This window comes from Phalangium opilio, unplaced genomic scaffold (assembly GCF_054372755.1).
Source record: "Phalangium opilio isolate 3A_F unplaced genomic scaffold, DU_Popi_V2 ptg000060l_1, whole genome shotgun sequence".
NCBI lineage: Eukaryota > Metazoa > Arthropoda > Arachnida > Opiliones > Phalangiidae > Phalangium > Phalangium opilio.
Genome location: NW_028324177.1, coordinates 2,834,182 through 2,848,564, shown reverse-complemented (window position 1 = coordinate 2,848,564; position 14,383 = coordinate 2,834,182). Strand labels below are relative to the sequence as shown.

General features: G+C 44.2%; 1 protein-coding gene across 1 annotated transcript; it reads right to left on the bottom strand.

Moving 5' to 3' along the window:
• Positions 1 to 114: 114 nt before the first annotated feature.
• LOC149666547 (uncharacterized) lies at positions 115 to 11,175 on the bottom strand. Its single transcript, XM_089841525.1, has 2 exons — positions 10,977 to 11,175; positions 115 to 4,017 (listed from the first exon to the last, which is right to left on the bottom strand). The coding sequence occupies exon 2, from the start codon at positions 4,015 to 4,017 to the stop codon at positions 2,959 to 2,961; it is 1,059 nt and encodes a 352-aa protein (XP_089697651.1). The 5' UTR covers positions 10,977 to 11,175; the 3' UTR covers positions 115 to 2,958.
• Between the last annotated feature and the right edge of the window lie 3,208 nt (positions 11,176 to 14,383).

Genomic DNA, 14,383 nt, shown 5'->3' with positions numbered 1-14,383 from the left:
CAGATATTTGCAGGCCCCAACGGCACGTTTCAAATCCCAGATATTTGCAGCCCCCAACGGCACGTTTCAAATCCCAGATATTTGCAGCCCCCAACGGCACGTTTCAAATCCCAGATATTTGCAGCCCCCAACGGCACGTTTCAAATCCCAGATATTTGCAGCCCCCAGCGGCACGTTTCAAATCCCAGATATTTGCAGCCCCCAGCGGCACGTTTCAAATCCCAGATATTTGCAGCCCCCAGCGGCACGTTTCAAATCCCAGATATTTGCAGTCCCCAAGGGCACGTTTCAAATCCCAGATATTTGCAGCCCCCAGCGGCACGTTTCAAATCCCAGATATTTGCAGTCCCCAAGGGCACGTTTCAAATCCCAGATATTTGCAGCCCCCAACGGCACGTTTCAAATCCCAGATATTTGCAGCCCCCAGCGGCACGTTTCAAATCCCAGATATTTGCAGCCCCCAACGGCACGTTTCAAATCCCAGATATTTGCTGCCCCCAACGGCACGTTTCAAATCCCAGATATTTGCAGTCCCCAAGGGCACGTTTCAAATCCCAGATATTTGTAGCCACAAAATCCCAGATATTTGCTGCTCCCAACGGCACGTTTCAAATTCCAGATATTTGAAGACCCCAACGGTACGTTTCAAACCCCAGATGTTTACTTTTTTCAAAACCAATTTCGAGTCCAAGATATTTCTATTATTTCCAATTCAAGATATATATACCTAAACTAGATTAAATTCCTATTTATTTGCAATATCAAAAACTATTCAAATCCTTATATCTCAAACATGTCTTCTCACAAAAAACATCGCCAAGAAACAAAGATTTCAAATCGCAATTTATATTTTTCAATCAAATTGGAAGGGAGAAGTCTGACGTGGCTTACAAAGCCAAACCTTAACTTACCATACTACGATATTGAAATATTTAAAAAATATTAAGAATTAATGCCATAAATCCTTACGAAAAAGCTTTCGTTGTTTCACAGCCTCCTATTCGTTCTACAGTAGTCAATGTTTTTACACATAATTTTAGGATATTTAATCTTCCATCGACAACTTCGGGCAACAAAGGTTTCTCTGTTCTAACTAAGAAAGCTGTATTTACGTTCCGAGAGCGCATTAAGGCTCCTCAAAAAAGTCCGCACTTCTCTCGGAACTTCATACTTTTACTTCAATTGAATTTAATCAACTTAATGTCACTTTCTTTACAATATAACCTAATTTCAACCCATGTTAAGCGGGACGGTGACTTTGGAGTACCACCCTGCCCCGCGGTCTTCCAAGAAGTGGATACGAAGAAATTATTGCTGAGTAACGTAGAGACTAGAGAGAGACTCTGAGAGAGAGAGAGGCGAGAACCGGGGAATGGCGATTTTGTCAGCGTGCTTGCCAAAGCAGGAGTATTATAGAAGGGATAAGACACATTACCTAGAAAAGCATTACACTTCTCGTCTATCATGCCTTTTGGATTATGGTTTTAATTGCTACTGACATATTTTAACGGTTTTCGATGCAGGTTTCAAAAAATGAAAGTTTCTATTCAATTCTCACTTCTTTGATTCTTTTACAATAAATTAATATGAAACCTCCAGGGAAGATAACGTATCCCATTACACACGAATTGTTTCCCCATCAGTGGCCATCACGGCCCGTGAGCAGGGCCGGAAATAAGCGCAGGACACTGGACATTGTCCAATAAAATTTTAAAATGTCCTATAATTTTTTTACAAGTTTAAGGGGGTCACTGTACAGTTTGACCAATACATTTTCCGATGTTTTGAGAGCTTGGCCGTGGAGAAGCGACACTATTTTTGCACACTTCAGTGGACAAAATCCTATAATTTTCCATTCAAACAGGGGGTCACTGGACACTTGTCCTATGAGAAATTTTTCTTATTTCCGGCCCTTCCCGTGAGTCAGTTATCGCCCTAGATATAGTTAAATTGTAAAGGTTCTATTATCCCCTCCGACACTATTTTACCCCCAAAAACCGAAGCCAAAGCTCGAAGTCATTTAGAATATTTTAGCAGACGACGTATAGGATGATTTTGTTAGCAGGTGTTTGAAATAGGCCATAGCCATTTTAGGAGACTTGCGAGTCTCGCGTTTTTTTCTGTATCACACTCTCTCGCGCATCCTTTTTTGTATTCTTAATAAACAGTTCTTTATCTCAACACGCTTTTTTATTTCTGATTGGATTTTTAATGCCTTGTAACGGATCGCCCCGGGAAAAACTATGTGGCCGGTCGTGGAGGGGGATTCGCGCTACAAGACCCTAATGTCCGATAGCGAAGGGGAGTTATGTAGGCCTAACTCAAATCATCACTATCGTCCCATAAGGGAATTAAACCAGAGGAAAATAAAACATACCTTGTGGTTGATCTTTTGAACAAAGTGTTTATTAAAGTGAAACGATATTTACGTTGAAAATATTTAAGTGAGGATCCAATTTTGGAGGCGCGATGTCACGCGGAATACAAATCTTTTCGCTCGCGAAATTACGTATAAATCAAAAAACGGACCCGTGCCTGGTCCCGCGGAAAACACGAACCAACTCGTTCGGGACGAAGCGGATCTGACCCGCAGAAAACAAAAGGCGAACTTATGGTTCGAGAACCAAACTTGAACTAACTTATTACAACAAACCGGCGTTCCTTCTCGTCTCGGTTTGAGTTTGGGAACAGGGGTTTTTTGGATGGGATAGGAAAGGAGGAGGAGCTTAGATGATGGCGGGCTGAACATAGTCCAAAAAGTGGACCAGGGTGCTCAGCCCTCCATCATCGTCTGCAACGGCTTCAGGGGTGAGGCCGCTGCATGCACCCCCTCGGAAAAGAAGGAGAGGATGGAGAAGAAAGCAGGGAAATAGGAAGAGAAAAGAGAAAAGGATAGCGGGAAAAAAAAGGCACGTAACGGATATAAGGCGAATGTTCAATCAGGGTGTATTCGTGTTTTCATGTTTCCATGATGTCGGTCCCGTAATATGAACTTCCGGGGGCAGAGCGAAGATAAATGACGTCCGACTGCTGCGCATGCTTGGCATACGTAAGTCGCGCTTGGACGGCGCAAAATTGGATACCCGTCCGGATGAACTGGATAAAGGCGGATGGCAATGCCGTTGGGGATCCCCTCCCACGCAACGGGGAACAGGTCCCGATCTTTCGGAGGTTCCTGGAGATATGGTAGCTCCTCGAGGAACAGTTTATCATATTCATCAAATTGGTATAGCCTGTCCTGGGAAGGGGGCCATAGTCCTCGTAATCCCGGTAGGCCTGAGATCTGAGCGGAAATGGCTTTGGCGGTCGTGGGACATCTGCGTCGACGAGGTCTGATATCGGTTCCTGCTCGGGCTCAGGTTCTTGCACTAGGTCAGGCGTGAGGGGTCGTGGGGCGTCCACTATAGGCGGGTCCTGTTGTGGGACGTCAGCGAGAGGGGGAAAATTTTCGGGATCCTGGGCAACAACCTTGGGGACTGTATTGGCGAGATCGGGTTGAGGTGGTTCGGCCTCCTGTGGGATCGAAAGATCCACTCGTGGAACCACAGGCAGTGGGGCCGGATAGAGGAGGGCGATCTCAAACATTATTTCGTCTAATGTGCGCCTTGGGATCTCTTCGGCAGCGGCCGCTTGATCTTGTCCTGGCCCGTCTTGGCCTGGGAGCGCGTCCGGCAGGTAAATTTGACGAGGGCGTGTGGGGTATCTGTCCGAGCCCGTTGGGTCAGGGCGAACGGGGTCTTGCTGAAGGTCATGTCCCAGATCCTCGTTTTCGTCGTGTAGAAGCAGAATGTCTGGTTCCGGAACCGGAGGCGCGATCCGAGGAGGACGGACTTGTTCGGCGGGCGTCGGTTCTTCCTCACGGGAAAGTGGGCCGAACGAGTGGGTGACAGGGAATGAAACAATTGGATGCTCTCTGGGGATTGGACGTAATAGGAAATCCTCAGGTGCGACTGTGGACATCCGGCCTCGTTGTTTACGAGGAGCTACTCTCCAGTATAGAGGAGGAGGGGTAGCCATCTAAAAAGAAAAGAATTAAAAAGAGTCCCATAGGGATATAAGAAGGGTTCCCATTGGGATCGAGTGTGACGAATCGCAATGGTAGGAACACGTTGTTCTGATTAAACAGCTGTGGGTGCCAACCGCCTCGGGTGAGCTAGTCGAACCCTTTCCCAAGGTGGTCTTGCAATTGGTTTTCGTTTAAAACAGAAGTCTATCGGGTCTAAGTTCGTAATGTTGTTTATGCGTAGGTGCTGAGCAACTTCATTTGTCGAACGTTTCCTGCGCTTCTTTCCTCCCGGTGGATAATAGTATATATCTAGATCTACTTTGCCGGGTTGTACGGTGTGTCTATAACACAGCTCGCGAACCCATCCTTTCTTGAATGGCTTCTCATAATTTGTCGGAAACTGTTCTGCAATCGCTGGAGAGTCGGGAGAGTGCATATCTTCTCCAGTACTCGTGGCTTCGGACAGTTCATCCATAGGAACTAAAGGGTTAGGTTTCGGGGCTTCTGACTTATTCGAACTTGGTTCATTTAACGGAAGACGGGCTTCCCCTTCCGGACTAGTGGATATGGTATGGAACTTCGGCGTCTTTTTCACTGGCTTTGTCGATGAACTAGTCGTCGTCGTAGCTCTCATGCGCTTTCTTCGTTGTTGTCTGTCTTCCTTTCGGTCTATATCTTCTGATGACGAACTGAGGTGGTCTGGCAGACGCAATTCTCTTCGTCTTTCAGCTTGGGGACGCGAGAGGGACGGTTCTTTTGACGACGTGCATTTACTGCTCGATACTTTTCGCAGTGGTTTCTTTCTCCTTCCAATGACTGAAGATGAGGTAGGGGGGTGACTTCTTTTGCGGGGATCGTGGATCTCTGGCTCGTCACTTGAGATACTGCTACTCATCATTTACCGTGTAGGTCTTGGAGTTGGTTCCGGAGCGATGAACAAAGGGGTTGTAAAACCTCTCTTTTCCTGTTCCGGTTCCGTTATTCGGTCGACATCCGTCGAAGTACTCAATTTTCGGAGGGTCTTTTTCTTAGGTTTAATGTCTTCGGTTGTTGACGTAGTCGGGTGTTCCCTTTTTTCTCGTTCCGGTTTTGTAGGGTCCAATTGTATTTGTGGTTCTGGAGTCACTGAGGCGTCTGTCGGTTGTGTCACTTCTGGACTGACTATATTCTCTCGACCTTCCTCTGTGGGTCGGACTTCTTCCGTTGGGCGGACTTCGTCCGTGGGTCGGATTTCTGCCGTTGGTTGGACTTCTTTCGATCTCGTTTTCGGTATCTTATCCACAAATCGGAAAGGTCCGATCATTTCAACAACTTCCTCGAAGGACTCTGATGTCGAATTCGAGATCTTCTCGTCTGAGATCATAGTATTTTTTCTGCTTGGCTTGAGCCAATTTCGAGAAAGTCTTAGTAAATTTCCATTGATCCTTCAAAGTTTTCAGGGTCTCCGAACGATCTTCAAATTCCTCGATGGGCATCCCTATGTCGATGTCCCATGGGAGTCTCGGTTCTCGTCCCATGTTTAAATAAAAGGGAGATCTTTTGGTCGTTTCATGGGGCGCTGAGTTTATCGCGAACGCAAGGGCGTTCAGAGTTTCATCCCACGTTCGGTGATTATTTTCAACGTATATGGAGATGGTTTCTCCAAGGACTCGGTTCACCCGCTCCGTGATGTTCGACTGAGGGTGGTATGGCGATGTATGAATCGGTCCAATGTTGTATAATTTGCACGTGTTGCGCCATAGTGAGGACACGAACTGTGTTCCTCTGTCGCTAAGGATTTGTTTCGGAGCTCCCCATCGACATACAAAGTTCTTCAATGCGAGGGCACATGCGTCGGCTGTTATTCTTTTTAATGGGACTAATTCCACGAATTTGGTCATGTAATCCGTAAAGACAAGAAGAAATCGGTATCCTCTCCTGCTGATCGGAAAGGGTCCCATGATATCAACTCCGATTTTGTCGAATGGTCCAGTCGGAACTGTAGATATCATAAGGCCAGGGGTCCTACGGTTACTGATCTTGTACTGTTGGCAAAGAACACATTCTCTGACGTATCGTGTGACGTCTTTGTCAAGATCGGGCCACCAGTATCTGTGTCCTACTTTTTCACTTGTTTTGTATTTTCCTCTATGGACAGATAGAGGATGATCATGTAAGAGTCTTAAGGCTTCTCTTCTGAGGGATTTTGGTAGATAGATCCTCGCTGGACGAACTCCTGACGCTTTGCGGTACACGAGGTTGTTTACCATTTCGTAATCTGCGTTGTCCGGAGGATTTTCTTGTCGCAATTGTTCTATGATTGCGCGAATAACAGGATCTTCTCCTTGAGCGGTGATAATATCGTCGCGATCGAAGATATGAAAATTTGCGTGAGGGTAAGGTGGTAAAAAATACGCGACGTGTGAATGATCCGATGGTGTGGTCGATTCTTCCGATGACGTGATCTGATTGTCTTCTTCCATGATGGAGGCTATCGACATGGCGAACAGTCCTATTGGAGCTCGTGAGAGGGCGTCGGCTACGACGTTTTCGACTCCCTTCTTATGTTGAACCTTGAAATCGAACGTCTGAAGATACATTGCCCATCTGACAAGTTTCGAGTTTGGTTCTTTGAGTCCAAATAGCCACTGTAACGCCTTATGATCTGTTACGACTGTAAAAGGTTTGCTTTCCAAGTAAGGGCGGAAATGTCCGATGGCCCAATAAATTGCTAGACATTCCTTTTCTGAAGTACTGTATTTGGATTCCGCATTTCGAAGATTTCGGCTCGCATACGCGATTGGAACTTCTCTTCCATCTTGGACTTGAGATAACATCGCGCCCAAGCCGGCGTCTGATGCATCTGTTGTCAATATGCTCGGCGCATCTGGTTTATACGCGGCCAATGGTGGTGAACTGCAGATGGCTTCTTTTATCTTCTGAAAAGATTCCTCTTGATCAGGACCCCATGTGAACTTGACGCCTTTCTTCTTCAATTTATTGAGTGGAGTGGCTAGTTTTGAATAGTGAGGTATTCTACAGGGCCGGTAGGCCCTTGTAGATATGACTTGATACTCTTTTGTAACGTTAAAGCAAAAATCACATGCTTTTACCAATTTTCCTATGGAGATTAACATGGGGTTTTTCATGATATTTAGCCACCTCTAACTGAAAAACTAGAGCGAAGTTACTTTTCGGAATACTCTTAATTTAACAATTAAGTATTCAGGGTGTGCCTTTTGCAAGTAGCATGAAAAACAATTAAGTCTAAGTATGTTAGTTTTAGTTAATTACGGAAGTACGGCTCTTGAGTTAAACGTCAGGTTAACCTGTTAGCGCGCTGATACCCATTTCGTCAATTTTCAACCAGATTGAGAACAAGGGAGGGCCTAGATTTGTGCCTGATAACAAGTTATGTTGACATTTTCAGTTTTCTTCATTCTGTGGAAGTTGAACCAATAGCGCGAGCAGCCTGCGTCCGCGAGTCGCGTGATCCAGGTTGTTGTAGGTACTTGTGGGTACTTGTAGGTGCTTGTGGGTACTTGTAGGTGCTTGTGGGTGCTTGTAGGTACTTGTGGGTGCTTGTAGGTACTTGTGGGTTCTTGTAGGTACTTGTGGGTACTTGTAGGTACTTGTGGGTGCTTGTAGGTACTTGTGGGTGCTTGTGGGTGTTTGTAGGTACTTGTGGGTGCTTGTAGGTACTTGTGGGTACTTGTGGGTACTTGTGAGTGCTTGTGGGTACTTGTGAGTGCTTGTGGGTACTTGTGAGTGCTTGTGGGTACTTGTGAGTGCTTGTAGGCACTTGTGGGTACTTGTAGGTGCTTGTGGGTACTTGCCCAGGGTACTTGTAGATGCTTGCCCCGGGTACTTGTGGAAGATTGTAGGTACTTGTGGGTGCTTGTAGGTGCTTGTGGGTGTTTATAGGTACTTGTGGGTGCTTGTAGGTACTTGTGGGTGCTTGTAGGTGCTTGTAGGTGCTTGTGGGTGCTTGTAGGTACTTGTGGGTGCTTGTAGGTACTTGTGGGTGCTTGTAGGTACTTGTGGGTGCTTGTAGGTACTTGTGGGTGCTTGTAGGTACTTGTGGGTGCTTGTAGGTACTTGTGGGTGCTTGTAGGTACTTGTGGGTGCTTGTAGGTACTTGTGGGTGCTTGTAGGTACTTGTGGGTGCTTGTAGGTACTTGTGGGTGCTTGTAGGTACTTGTGGGTGCTTGTAGGTACTTGTGGGTGCTTGTAGGTACTTGTGGGTGCTTGTAGGTACTTGTGGGTGCTTGTAGGTACTTGTGGGTGCTTGTAGGTACTTGTGGGTGCTTGTAGGTACTTGTGGGTTCTTGTAGGTACTTGTGGGTTCTTGTGGGTTCTTGTGGGTACTTGTGGGTACTTGTGGGTGCTTGTGGGTGTTTGTAGGTACTTGTGGGTGCTTGTAGGTACTTGTGGGTACTTGTGAGTGCTTGTGGGTACTTGTGAGTGCTTGTGGGTACTTGTGAGTGCTTGTGGGTACTTGTGAGTGCTTGTGGGTACTTGTGAGTGCTTGTAGGTACTTGTGGGTACTTGTAGGTACTTGCCCAGGGTACTTGTAGATGCTTGCCCCGGGTACTTGTGGAAGATTGTAGGTACTTGTGGGTGCTTGTAGGTGCTTGTGGGTGTTTATAGGTACTTGTGGGTGCTTGTAGGTACTTGTGGGTGCTTGTAGGTACTTGTGGGTGCTTGTAGGTACTTGTGGGTGCTTGTAGGTACTTGTGGGTGCTTGTAGGTACTTGTGGGTGCTTGTAGGTACTTGTGGGTGCTTGTAGGTACTTGTGGGTGCTTGTAGGTACTTGTGGGTGCTTGTAGGTACTTGTGGGTGCTTGTAGGTACTTGAGGGTGCTTGTAGGTACTTGTGGGTGCTTGTAGGTACTTGTGGGTGCTTGTAGGTACTTGTGGGTGCTTGTAGGTACTTGTGGGTGCTTGTAGGTACTTGTGGGTTCTTGTAGGTACTTGTGGGTTCTTGTGGGTTCTTGTGGGTACTTGTGGGTACTTGTGGGTGCTTGTGGGTGTTTGTAGGTACTTGTGGGTGCTTGTAGGTACTTGTGGGTACTTGTGAGTGCTTGTGGGTACTTGTGAGTGCTTGTGGGTACTTGTGAGTGCTTGTGGGTACTTGTGAGTGCTTGTGGGTACTTGTGAGTGCTTGTAGGTACTTGTGGGTACTTGTAGGTACTTGCCCAGGGTACTTGTAGATGCTTGCCCCGGGTACTTGTGGAAGATTGTAGGTACTTGTGGGTGCTTGTAGGTGCTTGTGGGTGTTTATAGGTACTTGTGGGTGCTTGTAGGTACTTGTGGGTGCTTGTAGGTACTTGTGGGTGCTTGTAGGTACTTGTGGGTGCTTGTAGGTACTTGTGGGTGCTTGTAGGTACTTGTGGGTGCTTGTAGGTACTTGTGGGTGCTTGTAGGTACTTGTGGGTGCTTGTAGGTACTTGTGGGTGCTTGTAGGTACTTGTGGGTGCTTGTAGGTACTTGTGGGTGCTTGTAGGTACTTGTGGGTGCTTGTAGGTACTTGTGGGTGCTTGTAGGTACTTGTGGGTGCTTGTAGGTACTTGTGGGTGTTTATAGGTACTTATGGGTGCTTGTAGGTACTTGTGGGTACTTGTAGGTACTTGTGGGTACTCGTAGGTACTTGTGGGTGCTCGTAGGTACTTGTGGGTACTTGTAGATACTTGTGGGTGCTTGTGGGTGCTTGTAGGTACTTGTGGGTACTTGTGACTGCTTGTGGGTACTTGTGAGTGCTTGTGGGTACTTGTGAGTGCTTGTGGGTACTTGTGAGTGCTTGTGGGTACTTGTGAGTGCTTGTGGGTACTTGTGGGTACTTGTGAGTGCTTGTGGGTACTTGTGAGTGCTTGTGGGTACTTTTGGGTGCTTGTAGGTACTTTTGGGTGCTTGTAGGTACTTTTGGGTGCTTGTAGGTACTTTTGGGTGCTTGTAGGTACTTGTAAGTGCTTGTAGGTACTTGTAAGTGCTTGTAGGTACTTGTAAGTGCTTGTAGGTACTTGTGGGTGCTTGTAGGTACTTGTGGGTGCTTGTAGGTACTTGTGGGTGCTTGTAGGTACTTGTGGGTGCTTGTAGGTACTTGTGGGTGCTTGTAGGTACTTGTGGGTGCTTGTAGGTACTTGTGGGTGCTTGTAGGTACTTGTGGGTGCTTGTAGGTACTTGTGGGTGCTTGTAGGTACTTGTGGGTGCTTGTCGGTACTTGCCCCGGGTGCTTGCCCCGGGTACTTATCGGTGTTTGTAGGTACTTGAGGGTGCTTGTAGGTACTTGTGGGTGCTTGTAGGTATGTACTTGTGGGTGCTTGTCGGTGTTTGTAGGTACTTGTGAGTACTTGTAGGTACTTGTAGGTACTTGTGAGTAATTGTAGGTACTTGTGAGTACTTGTAGGTTAGGCTTAGCTAACGGTAATGTTGATTCTGAGGAGTCCGAATTATTATCTTGAGTTGAAGTAGACTCAGTATCGCGTCTTTCACGGTATAAATTTAAATTTGGGAACGATTCGGGAGTGTTCATTTAATTCATAAAATAATTTATTCAAAAATATTTATCCCGAAAAGAATACGATTTAACACGCCGTTAATTCCAAAAATAATTAATTCAATTTAAATCCATGATAGCAGTAATAATCTATAACTTAATTTGAAACAAAATAAAAATCGGGAAATCCTTCTCGAATGTTCGCGAAGATAGGGATCCAATATGGCGACTTTCTGTCTAAACACGTTTCAACCTGTAGCTAAGCTCACGAATCGGGCCCGAGCACCCCGCCGAAAAAGAGACCGAGGCCCAAAAACCACGGGCACGGCACCATTTGTAACGGATCGCCCCGGGAAAAACTATGTGGCCGGTCGTGGAGGGGGATTCGCGCTACAAGACCCTAATTTCCGATAGCGAAGGGGAGTTATGTAGGCCTAACTCAAATCGTCACTATCGTCCCATAAGGGAATTAAACCAGAGGAAAATAAAACATACCTTGTGGTTGATCTTTTGAACAAAGTCTTTATTAAAGTGAAACGATATTTACGTTGAAAATATTTAAGTGAGGATCCAATTTTGGAGGCGCGATGTCACGCGGAATACAAATCTTTTCGCTCGCGAAATTACGTATAAATCAAAAAACGGACCCGTGCCTGGTCCCGCGGAAAACACGAACTAACTCGTTCGGGACGAAGCGGATCTGACCCGCAGAAAACAAAAGGCGATTTTATGGTTCGAGAACCAAACTTGAACTAACTTATTACAACAAACCGGCGTTCCTTCTCGTCTCGGTTTGAGTTTGGGAACAGGGGTTTTTTGGATGGGATAGGAAAGGAGGAGGAGCTTAGATGATGGCGGGCTGAACATAGTCCAAAAAGTGGACCAGGGTGCTCAGCCCTCCATCATCGTCTGCAACGGCTTCAGAGGTGAGGCCGCTGCAGCCTACTATCAGATTTCTCCTATTTTTGATTTTGGGTTAATTCGGGAATGTGTTAAAGTTTTGGGGGTAATATAGTGTTCCCTCGTTCGCTGCGAAAGGCTAGCGAAGTTGGGTAAACCTAATCCATGACTTGTAAATGATACTTCTGAAGCTTAACTGTAGATTTTGTGGTTTTAGATAGCGCTGTTATAATTGGGGAAGACTTAAGTACAGAAAAAAGCGAATGTGCCTAAGGTCGGAAATCACTAAATTTTCAGTCGGTTGAAACGGCGGTAGAGGTAACTTCCTCCTAAACGTCATTTTTCACCAAGGAGACCAATGTGGAGTAAAATACAATAAATTATAGTTAAAAAATTATTAAAACGTTACGAATTTAAGCTATTTTATCATTCAAATCAACAAATTCTTCAAAAATTAACGATTTTCATTCACGGCACTTAACTCCACCCACAATTCTGTACTTTAGTCGGCTTAAGCCCCTTTTATATTTTTAATTATCCCCGGAAAGTTGTTTTAGCTAATTAACTAATAATATTATTAAAAACACCTCTTTAAACTTTTAAAGTTTTTTTCAACAATATTTTATTAAAATCAACCTTAGGCACGCGCGTACTTCGAGAAATTTGAGACAGAAGGCGCTGAAGCTGCGTAGCAGGGTTTCGAAAAATTCTGTACTTTAGTTTGATTGGCCGATTTGCGTTTTTTTCCTTAATTAAGTGTGAATTATTTGAAATAAACCTTTATAATAACTAATCATGATGGGGTAACCGTATTTTTCTACTAAACGCTTATTCCCCGTTAACATTCTACTACTATTATTAGGTTGGGTTTTAAATTTAACACTAGATTGTAATAAGTAAGTCGGAAACGTAATTTGCCATACCTTAGTGAGTCATATTTATTTAGATAAGGAATTAACTATTATTGGGCTACTATTTACTATTTCGGCGTTCTATTGGCCGGTGTTTCTATGCGCATATGTTTTGGTCTTAATTAGTCCCTAACAACTAGTGGACTAATATCTTAACTTAAAACTAACAATATATAATATACGCGACATAATGATTACGTATATACGCGACAAAAGTAATAGACTTGGCGCGACACAATCCCCCAAAATATCATGCAACCCTAAGCTAACGATGCCAGTTTTATCTACTACTATTTATACTATTATTATCTACTATTGTTCTGTTATTGTCTTTAACGGTAATTAAATTAATGAGTACTCATCACTGTTTCGTGTTAGAGAGGGAGGCGGTGTCTTGGTGTTGAGTGGCGAGTAGTTGCGTCATCTTGGCTAGTTTTAGAAGTTTAGGAACTGTGGTATTCCGCTCGCAGTTGGTGACGGCAGTTGGACCATGGTCAGACGGCAAGGAACCTTCGGGAACCCGGATAAAGGTTGGCGACCAGCGCTGGGTTTTTAGGGTTATGTTCAGGAACTCGGCATTGTCAGGTAGTCGTGTCCGGCCGGAGCGAGCGATTAAGAACTTAAGAGTTCAAGTCCAATTCCAAGAGTGATTATTGTTAGCCGCTTCATCTCGCTTTTTTATATTATGGTATCTGGTCGGTTCTTGGGCTTCTAGGACCTCCGGATGATCTTATTGGCCAATCATCAACCAGTCCACAAGAGGCGCTTGTTTACCCCTTTCCTCTTTCTATGGTTTTCGAGTTGACCACCTCTCTCAGAGTGTTTGCTAGGTCACGACCCGCACTCGTGACCTTTCTATGATATTGTAAAGGATTTGTTTCTCTCTCTCTTGCGATGCACGTGCACTTGTGACCTTTCGATAATATTTTAAAGGGTTTTGCACGTGCACTTGTTACCGTGTCTAATCTTTATCTACTGGCATCGCACAGGCAAAGCGTACTTTCTAAAGGTATACTTTCTATAGCATGCAAAATAACAATACCCGTAAATAATTCCTATGGCCCTAGGTATGGCAGTTTTTGTGGTTTTGAAAATAAATACGTGAAAGGGGAAAAGGATAGGCTATAGTCATTTACTACTTTCTATTCTACTACATTGAGTGTGGAGTGAAAAACATGTTTATCACGAGGCCTATTGAAAACCCATAGAAACGAACTATATTTAAACTAGGGTGAAGTAAATAACTTGAGGTAAAAATCAATATAATATAGGCTTAATAATACATGTAGTAAATTATTTTGCTACAGAACACCAAACCAATCCCGAACATACTTGTAATTAAACTAATTATTATAAATAAACTTGTATTTCTATTCTTAGGTAACCTCAAAACATCAGCCACTTGACAAATTCTGTACTTTTAAACGCGTAAATTTTAATCATTAAGGTCTCCTAAAAGAGTAACACAATACCGATTCCAAACATAATTGTAATTAAACTAATTAATGAGGTACACGTTTATTTTTATTTTTTGGCCACCTCAAAATTACGAAATCCAGGTATGATAAATAAACGACTTTTTTATCGGTTTAAAAAATACAGTAAGCTAGTTTCCAAATACCATATCAATCACGATACTAATCTTCATTAAAACTAATCATTAAGTGTAATCATATATATTGCGTTACGATAAAGGCTCGACAGATGCCGGGAGTGCATCCGAGAAATATATCTTCAATTTAACGCCGCCCACAATTCTGTACTATAGTCAGCATATTTTAATTATCCGAGAATAATTAGTTTCATTATTTGAATATAAAGAATTAGTATAATTATAAAAAAAACACCTTCTTTCACCTCCTGTAATTTACCACTTGATTTTCTCAAGTAATCCTAATTAAAACTATCCAAACCACCCTTAGGCACCCGCTGAGTAGGATATATTTTGTCAACCAATAATCAAACCGGATCTTTCCGGCGGGCGATTCAAAAAATTCTGCACTTTAGTCAGTCGATCATAACGGGTTTTTTTTTCGCGCAAATCGATCAAATTAATTAAAACAATCGATTTAGAACGAGTAATTATCATGG

Coding starts and splice junctions, on each gene's coding strand:
- LOC149666547 (XM_089841525.1), bottom strand. CDS start 4,017: ATGGCTACCCCTCCTCCTCTATACTGGAGAGTAGCTCCTCGTAAACAA.